The sequence below is a fragment of the Vespa velutina genome, chromosome 10 (genome assembly GCF_912470025.1).
Source record: "Vespa velutina chromosome 10, iVesVel2.1, whole genome shotgun sequence".
Classification (NCBI taxonomy): domain Eukaryota; kingdom Metazoa; phylum Arthropoda; class Insecta; order Hymenoptera; family Vespidae; genus Vespa; species Vespa velutina.
This window is the reverse complement of record NC_062197.1, coordinates 3,814,805-3,832,683: the sequence shown is the minus strand read 5'-3', so window position 1 is coordinate 3,832,683 and position 17,879 is coordinate 3,814,805. Positions and strand designations below refer to the sequence as shown.

The following is a 17,879-nucleotide window of genomic DNA, read 5'->3' as shown; positions in this document are numbered from 1 at the left end:
TCCGTCTGAGGAAAGATGGTAGGATGAAAGAGAAGAAAGCGAAGAAGAGCTCGATCAAAGGAGCATCGTTCAGTCGTTTAAATCTTTCTCCACCCACGTCGTCCATCGGAGACGTCGTCGTCATTGCCATCATCGCTGTCGCTATCGTCGTTGTCGTTGTCACTGCCATTGTCATCGTCTTTGTCGTTGCCGTTGTCGTCGCCGTCGCTGTCGCCGTCATCGTCGTCGTCGTCCTTGTCGTCGTCATCGTTGGTCGACCACGATTCTTGTATACACGAAGGAGACATTTGAACGAGCGTGAACGAGTCAACAGTGATCCGTTTCCCACCCTTCTAACTATGCTTCTTTCTCTCTCTCTCTCTCTCTCTCTCTCTCTTTCTCTTTCTCTCTCTCTCTTCTCTCTCTCTCTCTCTCTCTCTTTTTCTTTCTCTTTCTTGCTCTATCGTGTCTTGCTGATGTCGCGATGTGACAAATGGCACGAGCAAAAGAGAGAGAAAGAGAATGAGAGAGGGGAAAAGAGAAGTTATTTGGCGCGTGAGTGTTGGAGTGAAAGAGAGAGAGAGAGAGAGAGAGAGAGAGAGAGAGAGAGAGAGAGAGAGAGAGAGAGAGAGAGAGAGAGAGGGAGAATTGGAGGGGTAGAAAGGGTGAGAAGAAGAGAAGGGGTGAGCGAGGAGAGAACGTGGTAGGGGACATCCACACTGTCGGGGGAAATAACGATAGCACCGTCGAGCTCGCGGCAGCAACAGCAAGGGAGGACGTACACGTTATCGACCGGCCGAGACGGAGGCGGCAAACCAACTCGTACACGTATATACTCCGGTACGGACAAACGGAGTAGAGCAGCAGCAGTAGCAGTAGCAGTAGCAGCTATGGAAATATACGCGGGGAGAGAAAAGTAATGCCTTCATGGTGTGAGTGTGTTGGAGGGACAGAGAGAGAGAGAAAGAGAGAGAGACAGAGAGAGAGAGAGAGAGAGAGAGAGAGAGAGAGGGAGAGAACGAGAGGGTCGCGATAACGTACGCCGTCGCACGTTTGGTGCCTCGAGTTCACCCTCTTGCCGCCTTATATCGGTCCTCTATCTCTCTGTCTCTGTTTCTCTTTCTCTCTCTCTCTCTCTCTCTCTCTCTCTCTCTCTCTCTCTCTCTCTCTCTCTCTCTCTCGCACACACCCTTCTTCTCCTTGCACCCATATCGCCCTAGGAAATTTCGCATATCCTTCCAAGTACGCGAAAGAGCGTAAAGGGAAGAAGAGATCCCAGAGGACGATAGTTGTAAGAGTGATCCCTGAGACTCTGATGATTCTCCCTCGTGACTCTCTCTTTCGCTTTCCCTCTATCTCTCTTTTTCTCCCTGTTATATTTAGTGTTTCTATCATACAGATCAGCAACAGTAAAGCACTAATCTTTTGTATAATTAAATTAGGAAAATACTCTGATTACATTCTTTTTTTTTTTTTTTTTTTTTTTTGACACTTTTTCAAAGCATAATGTGCTTAAAGATAAGATTTAAATCGTTTAATTAAACAAATTTTAATGCCTTTTCCAATGAAGTTTTATCCGAAACTTCGGATCAATTCGAAGGAAGTCTACTAGTTAATATTAAACGCGACTTCCGATCGATTTGCCTGTACTTTAACTTGTTAATATTGCAGATTGAATCGCGTTTACGAAGCTTTATTCCGTCACTACTGCTGCTGCTGCTGTTACTGCTGTACTGTTATCTTCTCGAAGCGTACGTAGACCCTTTGGCGTTTTATCCGTCGCTAGCATCGTAGAAGAGCCCTTTCCTTTTTCTTCTCATCCTGGCTATAATCATACGAACTGACAGAAGAGACAGTACTCATTGTCGGCAGACACCGCACCCTCTTTTCTACACTCGTTGCCATCCTTTACTCTACGTACATTCGGGGTTGTTACGTTTTTTTAAGACAACGGATGAGACAAAGTCGAATATTTCCTCTAACTTTCTCCGTCTTTCTTTCTTTTTGTTTTCTTTTATGATTCGTGCATTGTTTGATGCTTATTCGTAATAAGCCTTGCACAGTCGATGAATCTCAACGTATCTTTATGTGTTCTTCAACTCTTCCTGCTTTTTACGTAAGCAGTACAATATAAAACAGATAGATAGTTATTGTAGATAAAGAGAGAGAAAGAGAGAGAATTAGGACAAGTTGAACACAACAATGCATTCTTTTTTTCGCGTTTCGTCGAATGCATCTGTCGTATCATCTTCGAGATTTCTTTAAGACATCCATACGATCATTATTTTTCTTCGGATAATTTTCTAGATTTAGAAACTCGCTCTTATTACTCTTCGGAATAAAATACGTCGTAGTGAATAGATCGAGTTTAAAAAACTTTTGATGTCTGAGTATGCTATTCTATGAAATGTGTCTATTTCGTTAATCTTTGCAATTTGATCGTTTTATCGATAATCGATAATGATAATAGACATCAAATATAAAAATATAGGGAGACGTTGATTGTATCATTTAATCGAAAAGCATTGAGACTATAATGAAGAAGAAAGAGACTCGTGCGAGATGAATGATCAGCAATGTTTCTTCTAGACCAGGCTGACAAGAAGGTATCGGATAAAGGCAGGAGTGCCCACGTTGATTCTACTCGAGGGTTCAAATGGTTCGGTTGTAACAAGGGGTGGCGTCGAACGAACCATTGCCGATCCTACTGGCGCCGAATTCCCTTGGAAACCACCGCATCCAAAAGCTGCCCTGGAAGATGGACCTTTGCGGTCTTGTGGTGCTCGCGACAGCAACGAACCAATGTTACACGAGGAATTGCGACATTGTTTTAAAGGTGTTTATTTCAGTGCACATTGGGTGAGTAACAGAAAAGAAATACAGTTATTTTAAGACAAATACTATGAATTCAAATTGAAATTATTTATCCCGTGTATTTTTATTCCTGTGTAGAAATGTGAACTGAGTCTAATTACTACGCAAAGTTAATTATTATAAAACGTATATTCATATGTGAAAGTTTTTAATGATCACTAAGATCATCGAATGATCGGTGATTATTTTTAGGAAAAAAAAAAAAAAATGAATGATACATACGTACATTTTTTATTTCCATTTCAGTGTCCTCCTTGCAAAGCATTTACACCGCAGCTCGTGGATACTTACCAGCGAATCCGAGAAAGAGGACATGATTTCGAAGTAATTTTCGTGAGTTCCGATAGGTAAAATCATCTTTCTGAGATTCCTTCTTTCCTGCGATTATTTCTTCGTGGATTTGAAATGATTACTTATCTTGTTTCATTCCAGGAGCGAGGAGTCCTACAATGCTTATACAGAAACAATGCCCTGGCTTAGGATACCATTTAGTCAAGAAGAAAGACGTCGAAAATTGGCTAGAGCTTTAGATGTCCAAGCAATACCCACCTTGGTTATTCTTGATCCACGGGATAATATCATCACTCTCGATGGTAGAGCCGAGTTACTCGAAGATCCTGAAGGATTGGTAAAAATCTAATAAATCTTGATTTTTTTTGGATAACTCATTTTTTTTTAATATGATTCTATCAATCTTTTTTTTTCACTTACTTTTACATCGCAGAACTTTCCATGGACCAGTCGATTGGTCAATATTCTAACGGAGAAATATGCGACGTCGTTGCACGATGCACCAGCGATCATACTCTTCGTTGGTAAGTAAACATGAAATTAAATATAAAATAATGATGTGTCTAAATGAAACAGAATATAAGACAAATTAAATTGTACATTCATTTGCAGAGGGCGATGATTGCGAAATACAATTCGCAGAAAGTGTTTTATTACCTGCCGCTGAGGCCTATAGAAGAGATCGTCCAGATTATGATCCCAATTATGACGATCCCGATGGCATATTACAATTTTATATAGCCCTAGACGTAAGGATCACGTGATCGAGTTTTACATATAATTAATACATCTAATTCTTCTTATTTGATTTATTCTACAGTGCGAAACGTCGGATATTCTTCGTGAATTTGTTGGTTTGGACGATGCAGTACCTCTTCTGACGGCTATCGATATACCACGAGGAGTTTATGTGGTAATGGAGGACGGTGCTGAAATTACAGTAGATTCTGTACAACAATTCGTCGATGGATTTCGTAGTGATAAACTACCAAAAAATAAGATAGTGGCGGTACATAAGGCTCCCAAAAATGAAAATGTCTCAGCTTGAAAAACGATCTTCAAACTGATTCCAAAATGTGAATGGTGTCAAAGTGTCTAATTAACGATGTGGTTACCAATCAAGCAATAAGCTCGTAGCTTAATAATATCGAGTTTGGATTCGAAGCTGGCACAAGTTCTAGTCACTCGTTTATCGCATCAACTTCAAAAACTGCGCGCAAAGAAACGCATATACACTTTGTGAAATTATAAGTCTAAAAGTATTCCCATTTAACAGACTCTTCTACCTATTTGTGCCTAAAAAATGTAAAGAACTTCATTTATATACTTGAACCGGAGCAAATTATTGTCTTGTATCAAAATTGTACACGATGATTTATGAAAAACAAAATAACGAATATTATTCGATTCGTGTATGATATCACACAACACTTACACCAATATCATTTTTCTAATACCTTACATGTAAAGATTCTTACAAGAATATGCATGCTTATCCAAGATATATTACATATATGTCTTGTTATATGTTCTTCGTATTTACTTGTGCCAGCTATATATAATAATTACAATATTTCAATGATTAAAGTCACAATAAGTTGTAGAATTCTTTTTTTTTTCCTTTTTTTTTTCAAGATAAAACTTTCAGTGTGTTCATTATAATTGATTTTTGATATATGTAAAATTTTTAATTTGATAAAATTTGTTTATATATGAACGAGCATGCAAGTCTACGAACGTTCAATTATCATATAACCACAATGGAAATTTTTCTCTTCCCTTTTTCACTGTTTATATCCATCTCTGTGATACTGTAGCAGTAGCTCGTTTCATAAGAAAGACCTTGCGTGAAAATTGTGTTTGTAATCACACACTTATAATTATATGGAAATAACCAAAAGACTATGTATTGTATAATAGCCAAAAATAAAACAGGCGGATTGTATTTTTAAGTGCACACGCGCACATGGGATACGTTAATATATAACTATATGTATTACTTAATAAACGCCAAATAGGCATACATTTGTAGACTTTCAAAACATTCTATAATAATTCAGTTTTGATACTTATGAAGAAGACATAAGCATTATTTTATATGTTCAAGCTTTTATTATCTATTGTTTTTTGTTAATAATAAATTGATGTTAGACACAGATGTATTTTAATTACTCACCTTATTCTTTTTTCTATATAAATATAAATATCTACGGTGCTATTTTCTTTTTTAATTTTTACTTTTACAATAATATTAAAAAAAATAATGTTGTATAAACATACAAAATCTGATTCCAACCTCAATAATATTGTGTTTTTATATGTTAAGTCAATAAAAATTTTTGATCTACAAATTTCGTTCGCATTCATACTAATCACACTAAACACATGTGTCCTCATCATGATTAACAACTGTACAAATGTACATATATATTACAATATCTTAAAGTTATTTATGTTCTTAATGTTAAAATAATATTATGCCGTAGTATTACATAAAGTAGATAAATTATACTAAATGCATCTTATAGTCATATTTTTTAAAATTCGCATGATTTATAACACATTACTTTTATCTTATTTTCAAGTAAGAAGTGCTGCCAGAGCATCAAAAAATTTTGGTCTCTCTTCGACCTTCAGTCTTACTACTGCAAAAAAATTAAAATAATATAAAACATTGTAAAACAATAATGCATATATATTAATCAAGTAGATCTTACTTGTTGTATCAAAATAATCTGCATTGATATATGAACTTGTATTTTTAGCTGCTTGTTCAAACGCTTTCCCAAACAGACTACAATAAATAAAATATTGCACTTATATTCTAATCAATAATAATAAAATTATGAAGAATATGTTTAGTACCTGCGTGGTTGATCTTCGCATATTGGTGGAATGCCAATGATTAGACATGTACCTTCTTCAGGACTGAATGAAGCTGTTGCAACTAAAGGCCATTCACGTGCACGTCTACTTTTAGATGAATGTACATATGCTTTCAAAATGAATTGAGCTAGCATGATTAATGGATGAGGATGAGCAAATAATCGACTATCTAAAGTACCATCCGGAATAACAATATAAAGAAATGAACCAGTATTTATAATTTGCTTCATTTCTAGTATAATTTGTGCAGTCTTAAAAATGTTGCTAAGCATAAGTTTTGCTTTCTCTATACCATTTTCTAAAAGTTCCTTTTTTGTGCGTGATAAACAATCCAATGCATCCAAGAAACAATGCTGTGGTAATCTTTCTCTTGTCTATAAAATATAAATATAGATAAATACTTAAATTTTCAATTTAATTTAAACAAAAAAAGACAATAATTACTCACAGTAGATTCCATTAAAGCTAGCATTGCATAAACTATATCAGACGCACAATATTTAAATCGATAACCATATTGTAATGTGAAACTAGTACCAATAATTCTATCAACATTATATTTTCCAGCTAATTTTTCTACCATTTGCCTAAATTCCTGTCTAAGTGTAAGATCCATAGCAGTGAAACGTTGTCGTGATTGCGCTAAGGGTAATCCCATTTCTGCCAAAAGTTCTTTCAAACGTTGTTCTCCTCTAATAGACCAAAGTCGTAGCGATACTGCAGTTGGTATTGAATGTCTAAGACTTGCTTCAACAGTCCAATGACGATAAAGTACAAGTCGAAGACTACAGATTCCATAAGAAAAATACTTACTGCACTTTATTTTATTAAACTTAAAATAATAAGCACAAAAGGATACTCTTTATCATAAGTTATTCTAACTACACTCTGTTCTTGTTGTTTATCAGTATTTATACCCTGTTTATGAGTTAATCTTGAAACATGTGCTTGAAGTGTACCTTCTTCGAGTATGCTTGTTTGTGATTCTACTTTGCTAAGAATGGCCTGTTCTGTTGAACCAATAATAGCCCACCATAGCATGTCCAAATTATCTTTAGACATATGCCAAGCCATTTCAAAAATAAGTACTGCACTCTATAAATTGACAAAAATAAATATTATATCTATATTATGTATTTTCTCAATATAATACATACAGATTTTCCATAATAGCTATATTGTGAATAATTAAAAAGAATCGTCTCTCTATTTTCAGCCCATAATCTTTTTTCTTGTCTCTTTATTAAATCTTCTTCATTTAATCTACGTCTTTTTGTCTCTCTGAGTTCATTACCATCATCAGAATTATCATTTGAAGCATCTTCATCTTCTGACTAAAAATAATGGATATGATTATATTATTATATCAAATTAAAAAAAATAAATTAATTAATAAATTATATTATTTATAAATTATATTTACCGAATCATCCCTGAACACATCATTATATTCTGGAATGTCATCCTCAGCATCTGGTTTTCCAAGAATACGTATTTGATATTCTGAATATATGTTACACAAATCATATGGTCTATGACTGTCAATTATAAAAAATGAAATAGATTCTGGAGGTTGTAAGATTTCTACTAGGTCTATTGTACCACCACAATTTATCATAATAATATTTTTTACCTGTAAGAAACATTGTATTATTTTGTTTGTCAAAGGTCAATAAATTACATAAAAATATTATGTTTACCTCTTCACAATTTTCTTCTATTGCCTGAACCATATCTTGTATACCTTGTACAGGTACAAGCGTATATAATATATTATCATTTTTAAATAATTGTTGTAAAATTCTACAGGCACAAATTGCATCTATGTCAAAGTTTACTAATAATAAACATCTCTGCATTAAAAGAAGAATACATAAGTAATTTATTTTAATGTATTAACATTTTATTTTATAAAATTATTTAGACCTTAATATTATATAATATCAAGGAAATAAAGCAAAATTTTTTGTCTTCCATTCTACTTAAACATTACTAGTGACATATTTTCTTATATATGTATACATATATTCTTTTAAATATTCGAAAATATAAACTGAACAATAATATCATAATTTAACCTAAAAGGAAAAGCTAATTCATTATTTTTTACATATTTACTAAAGTAACATTATAACTTACATCTCTTTGTATTACATTGTAAAATTCTTTTTCTAAGTTCGGTACGAACATGTTGCATTGATATCCGGCATCTGTGATATTTTATTTATTTCAACTTACTTTAACTCTTAACAGTTTACCGCGGAAATGGAACAACATTGACGGTGGCGTGCTCTGTGATAAATAAAACAGAAATACATATATTGATTATTCAAATTTCTAGTAAAAATTGTAATAAATGTCAAAAATTCGATATTTTGTTCTTCTATTATTTACAAATAAACATATTATGTATTTATAAAAAATTTTTTAGTTAATAATTATACAAATTTGCTCGATATTTTCAAATTTTTTATTAATGATAGCGTATCGATATAAATCGAATTCGATCGATATATATCAATATATCGACCTTATATGTCGATATCAATCGCTTACTTTCCGGACATGTGCGTATGGCGTCCATCGATGTGATTGCGTGCATGCGGCGAGTGATTTGCAGTTTGTCTTTAATCTACTAATTTACTTTATTATCCATATAAAAATGGCAGAAAACGGTAATTTCCATACTTAAATTGAAACTCGAATTGTATTTAATCTAGCTCTATTGTTTGTTTACATTATTCGTGTCATTCTTTAAACATTATATTGTTCAATAAATAACAGCTTCTCGCGCCTTTTATATACCCACGTTTCAGTAAACACGTGTTCTCCGGATGTTCAATTGATTCAATTTATGTTTTTCTTTTAAAAAGATTAATAAATATGTTATCAAATCATAACTATTATATATTCTTCTTTCGTCTATCATTTATCATAACATCAATATGTAAAATTATAAGTTGTAGAAAACGTAGATTGAAATTGTATAAGAGGTTAAAGTCGGCATTTCTATTACAGAGAAAATTAAGAAAAAAGATAAAAAAAAATCTCTTGGAGAGATTCAAACTATTATGGCATGTGAAATTAAACCGTCCACTGAAGAAGTAAAATTAAATTGTGAAGATTGGCCACTTTTATTTAAGGTTTGTGTTCAATTTCTCGGCTAATTGTTTTATGATGTTTTTATTTTATATTATTACTGGATATATTCACTTTCTTGCTTGACCTGTAAATAATATTTTCTTTATTATAGAATTTTGACAAAATGTTTACTCGAACAAAACATTTTACTCCTTTAACTAGTGGTTCTACCCCACTTCATCGCTCATTATCTGAATATATAAAATCAGGTTGTATTAATCTCGATAAGCCTTGCAATCCATCGTCACATGAGGTTGTAGCTTGGATAAAAAGAATTTTAAAAGTAGAGAAGACTGGACATTCTGGTACCTTGGATCCTAAAGTATCAGGTTGTTTGATTGTATGTATTGATAGAGCAACAAGATTAGCAAAGTCTCAACAGTCAGCAGGAAAAGAATATGTGGGAGTATTTAAACTTCATTCAGCACCTGAAAGTGTTCAAAAAGTAAATTTATTATTTATTGATACAAATTTATATACCTATGAAATCTTTATAAATATATTAATTACAATATATACGTATCATTATAGGTACATCAAGCATTAGAGAAATTACGTGGTGCATTGTTCCAAAGGCCTCCTCTTATATCTGCAGTTAAACGACAATTGCGTGTTAGAACTGTCTATGATAGCAAGTTTTTAGATTATGATGAAGAACGCAATATGGGAGTATTTCATATGAGTTGTGAAGCTGGTACATATATCAGGACTATATGTGTTCATCTCGGGCTTTTCTTGGGTACTGGTTGCCAAATGCAGGATTTACGAAGAAGTCGTTCTGGTATTCAATCTGAAAAAGATAATATGGTGACCATGCATGATATTCTTGATGCCCAATGGTTATATGATAATCATGGAGATGAATCCTATTTAAGAAGAGTAATAAAACCATTGGAAGCACTTCTTGTAAATCATAAAAGGATAATTGTCAAGGACAGTGCTGTATGTATTCATTACTTCTAAAAAACAAAAAAATAAAAAAAAAACAATACAAATATTTTAATGTTATTATATAAAATACATTAATAGGTAAATGCAATTTGTTATGGAGCCAAAATAATGTTACCAGGCATTCTGATGTATGATGATGGTATTGAACTAAATCAAGAAATTGTAATTGTAACAACGAAAGGCGAAGCTATAGCACTTGGTAAATTTAGTTTCAAAGTAATATAGCAATGCCGTACAGAATATAATATCTTCGTGTTATAAGTAAATCAATCATTATTAACAATTGTTTCAGCATAATTAATATTTAATTTGTTACTGATATATAGGTATAGCATTAATGACATCGCCCACAATGACTGCTTGTGATCATGGTGTAGCAGCTAAAATTAAACGTGTTATCATGGAAAGAGATGCGTATCCAAGGAGATGGGGTTTGGGACCTAAAGCATCGATAAAAAAACGAATGATAATTGAAGGAAAATTAGATAAACATGGTAAACCAAATGAAAATACACCTGCTGATTGGTTACAGAATTATGCTGATTATTCTACTACAGTTGATGTTAAGGTAATTTGCTCAACTTCTAATATACTATATTACCATGGTGATTTGAAAAGTAATATAAATGTGACAGATATTTAATAACTCAAATAATTTTGCAGTCTGAAAATAATGGAGTAACAGAAATTGCTGGTAAAAAAAGAAAATATGAAAGTACAGTAACTGAAGATATAGTTAAAGAAGAAACCGAAGATCATGAAATAACTTCACCAAAAGAAAAAAAGAAAGAAAAAAAAGATAAAAAGAAAAAGAAAAAGGAAAAAGAAAAACAAAGTATAGAAGGTGAAGATACTGTAAAAATTGAACAGAAAGAAGATGAAACTATGGTAAGGAAGAATTCATTATTAAAATAGTTTCTTAATTGATTAGTGAAATTATTAATAAATAAATCAAATTTGTATTTTAGGATGTATCTGTAAAAGAAGAAAAGAAAAAAAAGAAAAAGAAAAAGGCTAAAGAACAAGAAACTGCACTTTCGAGCTAGTTTAATTTAATTTTTTTTTTTTTTTTTTTTTTAAATTCCAAGAAATTTTTTGTAATAATATTCATAAAATCCCACAAACAGTATAGAAATACCATTAAGATATCTTTATAACATTTTAGTCTTTTTCAATTTTATTTAAAAAATGTCATCATTTAAACACTAATGAGAATAATTTGATATTCAGATTATGATGACATTGAGTTTTAAATAAGAGTATAATTATAAAAACGAATATTATCGTGTAAGATAAATTTTTTCACGAAACGAACAACTGTATACAATGCAAAGTTCAATAATACGGAATCAGATTCTCTATGTTTTAATGTATTTGAAGATATGTATATTCTGTGATGTAATATACAAATAGTTTGATTGAGTAACTATAACAGTCCTTTAAAAAGGATTATAAAAAATTAGTATTTTACTGCAATTGTTCCATGTATATACATACAAAATACAATTACTACAAACATTTGTAGGTATCATATTTTTTCAATTTTTATAATTACATTGAAGGTTAATATAATTCAGTAACTACAGTAGATTGAATATTTTTTACACTGAATAGAACTCTCTAATTATCAATTTGATTTTATTATTTTAGTTTCCTTTTAGTTCAGAGATGTGCAAAATTGACTTAAGTCAATAGTTCCTTATCTGTACTTTTTTGTTTTTCTTTAGCAAATTTTTACTCCTACCATATTCTTCAATTTTATTGTGTTACACTATCCATGCCATGATATTGTTTTGTCTAGAACTGAAGAATTTATATGCATATTGTTGATTTGACTTATAACATCTGGAAAAAATAGAGAAGTAAGTATACTCAAATAGAGACAATAAAATAGCAATAGTGTGAGAATCATTTTTGCTTCAATCAAAAGTTCGTGCACGTTTCAATATATATGTATTTGTTATGCCTTATTTTCGAAAAATAAGGACTTTGTATGTTTAGCGGGGAATTGTATTATGTTTTTAAAAATAATATTTTGATTATAGTTTATAAAAACAATATTATATAAAAAGTATGGATTAATTGTAAAAATATCTTTACATTAAAATTGTATTATAAATCATAGGAATACAAAATATAGTTGATCTCCATTTAAAAAATTTATTTTAAAGATCATATTTCAATATGTATTTTAAGAAATAGTTATTTGAATACAACTGTATCAAGCATAGCTCCCAAACATTGTACAATATTTGTAGCCATAAGTGTATCAACTTTTTCCTCTAAATGACGTTTTGGATCTTGTTTACCGACATTTTTTATAGCCAATTGCTCAGGTGTCATTTTTTCTTCATCTTCCAATGCCTGCAAGTTTAGAAATAATACATTACAATAGTATTTTATATCCTAAATAGAATTGTGTATTAAGAAAACAACAATAGAATATACCTTATTATAATTTTTAGCAAGTTCAAGCATTTCAGAAACAATATTTTCGTTAAGTCTACTATGTTCAGAGTATTCTGCAAGAGTGAGACCATCCATCCAAGTCTTCTTATGTAAATTTAATAACATCTTTTGCTCTAATTCATTTTTACGATAGTTGATACTAATGCTATAATAATGACGGTTTAACCCATGTATTAAGGCTTGGACAGAAGGTTTCTGTAGATGACCTAAATTTGATGTAGTTTGACGAGGTTCTTGTCCTAGAACCTATAAAGATATAAAAATTATATAAAATTTATATACAAATTTTATTATTCTTGAGATACTTACCATCATATTAGGATTGATTAATCTAAATGCATCAATAACAACTTTTCCTTTTACTGATTGAATAGGATCAATGACAACAGCAACAGCTCTTTCGCTAAGTGCTTCAAATGACTGTTGTGTATTGATATCTACTCCAGATAACCAGCAACCAAATCCTGGGTGAGAATGGTACCAACCTACGACCATTTCTGGTCTACCAGTTTGTTTAAGCATATCCAACATTTTAGCTTGAAACACTGGATCAACCGCTTCTACACTGACTCCCTAAATATTGAAAAAATATTTTTTAATACTTAACTAAATCTACTGTTAAAAATAAATATACATTAATTATTACCGTTCCCGTTTGTGGCATGGCAAAAACATCGATTACACGCACAGTATAATCGTCTACAAATTCGCCTAACATCAAACCCATAACTTCCATAGGTACTCCAGCTCGGCCATGTTTTAGCATTTTTAAAAGTGCCAGTGATGAAATGTACACCTTGAAATATATGATAAATTATAGGATAATAATGAATTACAAATTACAAAGTGAATTACAATAAAATGTAAATAGAATACTTGTTCTGCAGTATCAACGACAGGTGCATCTGATGGTGGAGGTCCTTGATTCAATGGAGCTGGTAAACCACCACCCAGTCGTAGAAGTCTATCCATTTTTTCTTTATCTTAAACATTTAAATTAAATAAAAAAAGCTTGTATAAGTACATAAGAAATATTTCTTAAATTGTAAGCTAGATTGATACAGTATAATAGAGGTTAACTAATAATTTGGTTGTATAAATTTTTCATTCTATATATATATATTATATTTTAGCGTATTACATACCAAATAATTCAAATCCACGTTAATAAATAATTGATGTATAGTTTTATATTCAACTGCACAAAAGAAAATATAATCCAATCATTTCTTATAAACTGACAACTCTCAAATGTGCACACTCACCAGCGCGGCGTATTGAATACTTAGAATGGCGGAACTGGAAGGAACTATTTTAAAACTTTACTCATATTTAGCGAATCTGAGAACATTTAAATAATCGAAACTAGAAAGATGTCTGGAATCCTTCCACGGAAGTATGGAACAGGACCGTATGGAATAGGTAGATGTGATAATAGAAATTGTCACATATATTATTTTATTTTAATATATATTTTATAATAAAAATATGAGGTTACCTCTGTATCATGTATAATAATTCTTCTTTGTAATAGGTTAATTCTTAATAAATTTTACAAATAAACGGCAAGAAGAAAATTATAGTTTCTATCTTGTAAAAATTTAAACAAATTTACATTTTTCTTTTCATTGTATTTTTTTTAATAAGTTTTAATTTTTAAGCTATTAAACATAATAATATTACATTTATATAGGTGATCCTGATGATAATACTTTAAGGAAGGTTGAAATAGATGTACTCATACCACAAATAATACGAGATAGAACAAAAAAAGAGAAATGTTTGGCACAAGTTGAAGGTAAAATCTGAGTTCAATAAATTTTTTAGTATTCTTAATTATATAATATATGTATTTTACAGAATTCACAAAATGTTGTAAAGAAAATAATTTAATGATGATATTCAAATGTAGACAAGAAAATAATAAATTAAAAGAATGCTTAGAAAAATGGTTTTATGATAAAGATTTTCAGAAGGAATGTAAGGAAATATACCTTCAAGAAAGAACTGAATTTAGAAAAACAAATATATCAAAAAAATCAGAAAATATAACTTAATATAACTTAAGCAAATATTTTTTTAGTAATTCTTCGAGACTAAATAATATTGAATTATTTGTAATTATATAGAAATAAAATTTAAAATAAAAAATATTTATGTGTAATTATAAACTGGTACTTATTACAGTCAATACATTAACTTACTTAAAGATTTTTTATAACTTAATAAAGAGTATTAAACGAGTTTATTCATAAGTATAAACATATTCAAATTACATTTATTATAAGCTCTATAAAGTAAAATTTAATTTATAAAAAACAAATGATAGAAATACAGATTTTTATTTTTGTAATCAGATATTTTTAAATAAATTATATATTGACTGCTTTTAACACGAATCTTCATCATCTTCTTCTTCTTCTACAATTATTACATCTTGATTTTGTTTTGGGTTCCATCGCCTCCATAATAATTCTCTCACTGTGAATTCAGATAGCATATGTGGACTGGGAGGGCCAGAATTCAAAGATATTGATGAAGGCCACAAAACTTGTGCAAATAATATTTCCTATTAACAAAATTAGTATTTCTCAATAGAGAAATCAATTATGAATGTTATTAATAACATAATAATCTAAAGTTTATAGTAATAATTTTATAGGTATTGAAACTTTTTTACTTATTATTAATTATATATATTACCTTAGCAGCACTTTCAGCTAAGCGATCTAATCCAAATAAGTTACTCCAGGTCATCTTTCGAAAACATTTACTGGGAATTATAGTCAATAAATCTGCATCCACAACATCTATTATTACTATATAAGAGGCATGATAAAATGGTGGTCCTTGTTTGTACAATACTAAAATGATTAAAATTTTTAGATAATGATTTAAAATATCGAATATATAAAGTTATTTGCCTAAATTATATAAAAAAAGTAATACTGACAAAAGTCTCCTCCATATTTAAGGCCTGGTTTAACTACCCAACCCTTACTTCGAAAATAATGGTATACAACATATTTTTGTATAAAATTTTTATCTTCCTTGCAAAAATATAACCAAGCACTATTAATATCCATTAAAGTACTATCAAAATGAATTAGTCGCAGACAACCTAAACCAAACATAAGGAAAAAGGTTTCTTCAAAAGTCATATGTAGAGATTCCCTGACTGGAAAGCTTTCAGATTCAATTCTTGGTTTAATATTTTCTAGATAATTTTCTGTTTCGGAATCACTGTCTGGCAGAATTAATAACTTTCCTTGTATATCATTTTTCCCTCTTTCAATATGCATACTTGCTATTACTGAATTATGATTGCCTGGATTATTCAAATCTATATGTTGATCTTCTAAATCTTTTTCATTACTTTCTTTAACAACCGATTTGTTAATGTCTTTTTTAGATTGTTTATTAATAATTACACATACATCTTCTTCAGAAGAACAAGGAACTATTTCACAGAACTCATTATCATTGATTATTTGTTTGTTGTCTTTATTTTTTGGCATATTAGGTATACTCATATCAATTTCCATGATATCTGGTTCTTCATGTTTTTTTTCATTATTGGATGGTTCTATTACTGAATCAAAGGAATTAATATAAAGTAAAATAATATAATAGTTATCTTTTCTTTAATGGCTTCTTAATTTTAGTATTTGCATACCTTCTCTTTTCTTTGTATCTGTAGATTGACTTGATATATCATCAACACAATTATCATTTGTCATAGATTTTATAGAGTTTTCATTATGACTATTATCTCTATAGAATTCATTGTCAAGTAATTTAACTTCTTGTAACCACTCTTGTCGACGAACCCATTGCCTATTTCTAATAAGAGGTGGTGCTCCATATCGAGCTTTTCCAAATGATGGATAGCTTCGTGATAGAGAACCCTTACCAAAAAATCCCTAAGTAAAGAAAAGAAAATTAAAAATTGTCTTTATATTTCACAATATATTATTGATCGAATAATATATCATGAAACATATATATATATATATATATATATATATATATATTTTATAAGCTTAAAAATAAATTTTTTTTAGAGATAATGACTAACCATGGAATGTACTGCTGTAATTTCATCTGAATCAGTAATACAAGATCCAATGTCTGTAAGGTAAGCTGTATAAACAACCCATTCTGCTTCATTTAATGCAATTGGTAGGGGAGATTTATTTTGTACTCTTGCCTTTTGTTTCTTTTTTGGTTCTCGTAAATTCATATTGTATGTATATTACTTTCTAACTTTTATGCTAAAAAATATAATTGATGATCAACACATTTAAAAATTGCTCCATTATAAATTAATGATAAAGTTAATATAATGTATATTTTATATATGTTTTGTTATTCACGCATTGCACAATGAAATTACAATGGCAATAAGAAAGAATGTGTAATTCTTTCGTTTTGACACGCTCGTATAATAATGTGCTTTCCATGGATAAAAATCATTGCTAATAAATCTAGGCTGATGTATGGAACATTTACGATGCACGATAAGCTCTTCATATCTGAGCGCCCATTTTTCATGAACATATGTATATATACATTGTTCAGAGCAAAACGTTCAATGTCTAACTTCATATGAGCAATTTTGATGTCACACTAACATTCTAAGTCATATAATATAGATGTATGCCTTCAATAATTGAAATATCTAACATTATGCGAATGTCTAACTTGTACTTTCTAAAATATGCCTTTTTTAAATGAGTTAAAGCATAACCATGTTAAATTTTTTGAATATACTTATAATTTTCTAAAAGTAATTAGATAATAGTAGATTCCTGTTTTATTGACCGAGAAGAGTTCGATAATAACAGAATCCTGTTTTTTAATTATCTCTTTTCTTTCGTTTCCATGTAATAATATATTTATTGGTAGTTAAAATTACCAATATAAACATTCCAGTTTATCATTATATTAATTATTATTAACTTTGGATTATAACTCAAGAATATAACCTTAAACATTTCTAAGGAATTTTAAAAAATTATTTTGTTAAATCCATTCTCAATCATTTTTAATTAAGTCTGTCTTCACCATTTTTTGTTCGTATCGTACGTGACTTTAGCGACAGGTATGGACAAAATATGAATTACAAATGCAATATAAGAACACTGCCCTTACCATGTGCCGAAAGACTCCACTTGAGAATTTCACATAATAAATACCTATAAATAAAAATTATCTCGACTACAAGCTTATCCGTTCATACACGTTACTTCTGTATTATATTATATATCCATAACTATTATTATATA

At 30.3% G+C, this 17,879-nt stretch overlaps 6 protein-coding genes across 12 annotated transcripts in view; 3 read left to right on the top strand and 3 right to left on the bottom strand.

The window, feature by feature from the left end:
* Positions 1-5,300, top strand: part of LOC124952576 (nucleoredoxin-like) — a 9,128-nt gene extending 3,828 nt beyond the window's left edge. The window contains exons 2-7 of the mRNA XM_047502655.1: positions 2,569-2,838; positions 3,100-3,200; positions 3,286-3,481; positions 3,578-3,668; positions 3,757-3,893; positions 3,965-5,300. Of these exons, the coding sequence (XP_047358611.1) occupies positions 2,569-2,838; positions 3,100-3,200; positions 3,286-3,481; positions 3,578-3,668; positions 3,757-3,893; positions 3,965-4,192 (1,023 nt within the window). The 3' untranslated portion in view covers positions 4,193-5,300. The remainder of the gene's footprint in view (positions 1-2,568; positions 2,839-3,099; positions 3,201-3,285; positions 3,482-3,577; positions 3,669-3,756; positions 3,894-3,964) is intronic.
* LOC124952574 (cell division control protein 45 homolog) lies at positions 5,052-8,322 on the bottom strand. Of its 2 annotated transcripts, XM_047502651.1 has the most exons (9): positions 8,170-8,322; positions 7,731-7,883; positions 7,454-7,663; positions 7,188-7,364; positions 6,890-7,125; positions 6,479-6,815; positions 6,010-6,404; positions 5,862-5,938; positions 5,052-5,789 (listed from the first exon to the last, which is right to left on the bottom strand). In XM_047502651.1, the coding sequence occupies exons 1-9, from the start codon at positions 8,218-8,220 to the stop codon at positions 5,725-5,727; spliced, it is 1,701 nt and encodes a 566-aa protein (XP_047358607.1). In that variant the 5' UTR covers positions 8,221-8,322; the 3' UTR covers positions 5,052-5,724. The 2 variants fall into 2 exon arrangements, with proteins under 2 accessions (XP_047358607.1, XP_047358608.1); XM_047502652.1 differs by lacking the exon at positions 5,862-5,938.
* Positions 8,323-8,581: 259 nt separating this feature from the next.
* Positions 8,582-12,311, top strand: LOC124952575 (H/ACA ribonucleoprotein complex subunit 4). 2 transcript variants are annotated; one of them, XM_047502653.1, is made up of 8 exons: positions 8,582-8,705; positions 9,049-9,173; positions 9,284-9,616; positions 9,703-10,113; positions 10,201-10,321; positions 10,449-10,690; positions 10,786-11,010; positions 11,850-12,311. In XM_047502653.1, exons 1-8 carry the CDS (start codon positions 8,693-8,695, stop codon positions 11,955-11,957), a joined length of 1,578 nt encoding a protein of 525 aa, XP_047358609.1. In that variant the 5' UTR covers positions 8,582-8,692; the 3' UTR covers positions 11,958-12,311. The 2 variants fall into 2 exon arrangements, with proteins under 2 accessions (XP_047358609.1, XP_047358610.1); XM_047502654.1 differs by lacking the exon at positions 11,850-12,311 and adding an exon at positions 11,091-11,710 and having other exon boundaries at positions 8,678-8,705.
* Positions 12,269-13,891, bottom strand: LOC124952579 (26S proteasome non-ATPase regulatory subunit 14). The gene is made up of 6 exons (XM_047502664.1): positions 13,737-13,891; positions 13,468-13,574; positions 13,238-13,387; positions 12,901-13,164; positions 12,571-12,837; positions 12,269-12,486 (listed from the first exon to the last, which is right to left on the bottom strand). The coding sequence occupies exons 2-6, from the start codon at positions 13,561-13,563 to the stop codon at positions 12,325-12,327; spliced, it is 939 nt and encodes a 312-aa protein (XP_047358620.1). The 5' UTR covers positions 13,564-13,574; positions 13,737-13,891; the 3' UTR covers positions 12,269-12,324.
* Positions 12,731-14,822, top strand: LOC124952582 (COX assembly mitochondrial protein homolog). Its single transcript, XM_047502667.1, has 3 exons — positions 12,731-14,013; positions 14,285-14,389; positions 14,452-14,822. The coding sequence occupies exons 1-3, from the start codon at positions 13,965-13,967 to the stop codon at positions 14,646-14,648; spliced, it is 351 nt and encodes a 116-aa protein (XP_047358623.1). The 5' UTR covers positions 12,731-13,964; the 3' UTR covers positions 14,649-14,822.
* Positions 14,818-17,621, bottom strand: LOC124952577 (tRNA-splicing endonuclease subunit Sen2). 5 transcript variants are annotated; one of them, XM_047502659.1, is made up of 6 exons: positions 17,510-17,621; positions 16,670-16,865; positions 16,268-16,514; positions 15,545-16,183; positions 15,295-15,455; positions 14,818-15,160 (listed from the first exon to the last, which is right to left on the bottom strand). In XM_047502659.1, exons 2-6 carry the CDS (start codon positions 16,832-16,834, stop codon positions 14,981-14,983), a joined length of 1,392 nt encoding a protein of 463 aa, XP_047358615.1. In that variant the 5' UTR covers positions 16,835-16,865; positions 17,510-17,621; the 3' UTR covers positions 14,818-14,980. The 5 variants fall into 5 exon arrangements, with proteins under 5 accessions (XP_047358615.1, XP_047358612.1, XP_047358613.1 ...); XM_047502656.1 differs by lacking the exon at positions 17,510-17,621 and adding an exon at positions 16,988-17,393; XM_047502657.1 differs by lacking the exon at positions 17,510-17,621 and adding an exon at positions 17,226-17,391.
* Positions 17,622-17,879: the final 258 nt, after the last annotated feature.

Bases quoted from the DNA above. Each gene is read 5' to 3' on its own strand.
- LOC124952579 (XM_047502664.1), bottom strand. From the start codon at position 13,563: ATGGATAGACTTCTACGACTGGGTGGTGGTTTACCAGCTCCATTGAAT. The intron at 13,388-13,467 runs GTATTCTATTTA...ATATATTTCAAG, and splicing joins TCGTTGATACTGCAGAACAA to GTGTACATTTCATCACTGGC. The intron at 12,487-12,570 runs GTATATTCTATT...CTAAACTTGCAG, and splicing joins TTGCTAAAAATTATAATAAG to GCATTGGAAGATGAAGAAAA.
- LOC124952575 (XM_047502653.1), top strand. The intron at 9,617-9,702 runs GTAAATTTATTA...GTATCATTATAG, and splicing joins CACCTGAAAGTGTTCAAAAA to GTACATCAAGCATTAGAGAA. The intron at 10,114-10,200 runs GTATGTATTCAT...ATACATTAATAG, and splicing joins TAATTGTCAAGGACAGTGCT to GTAAATGCAATTTGTTATGG.
- LOC124952577 (XM_047502659.1), bottom strand. From the start codon at position 16,834: ATGAATTTACGAGAACCAAAAAAGAAACAAAAGGCAAGAGTACAAAAT. The intron at 16,515-16,669 runs GTTAGTCATTAT...TTCTTTACTTAG, and splicing joins TTACAGCAGTACATTCCATG to GGATTTTTTGGTAAGGGTTC. The intron at 16,184-16,267 runs GTATGCAAATAC...CCTTTGATTCAG, and splicing joins AGATACAAAGAAAAGAGAAG to TAATAGAACCATCCAATAAT.
- LOC124952574 (XM_047502651.1), bottom strand. From the start codon at position 8,220: ATGTTCGTACCGAACTTAGAAAAAGAATTTTACAATGTAATACAAAGA. The intron at 7,365-7,453 runs GTAAATATAATT...CATTATTTTTAG, and splicing joins ATGTGTTCAGGGATGATTCG to TCAGAAGATGAAGATGCTTC. The intron at 6,816-6,889 runs GTATCCTTTTGT...TGGAATCTGTAG, and splicing joins AGAATAACTTATGATAAAGA to TCTTCGACTTGTACTTTATC.
- LOC124952582 (XM_047502667.1), top strand. From the start codon at position 13,965: ATGTCTGGAATCCTTCCACGGAAGTATGGAACAGGACCGTATGGAATA. The intron at 14,014-14,284 runs GTAGATGTGATA...ACATTTATATAG, and splicing joins AACAGGACCGTATGGAATAG to GTGATCCTGATGATAATACT. The intron at 14,390-14,451 runs GTAAAATCTGAG...TGTATTTTACAG, and splicing joins ATGTTTGGCACAAGTTGAAG to AATTCACAAAATGTTGTAAA.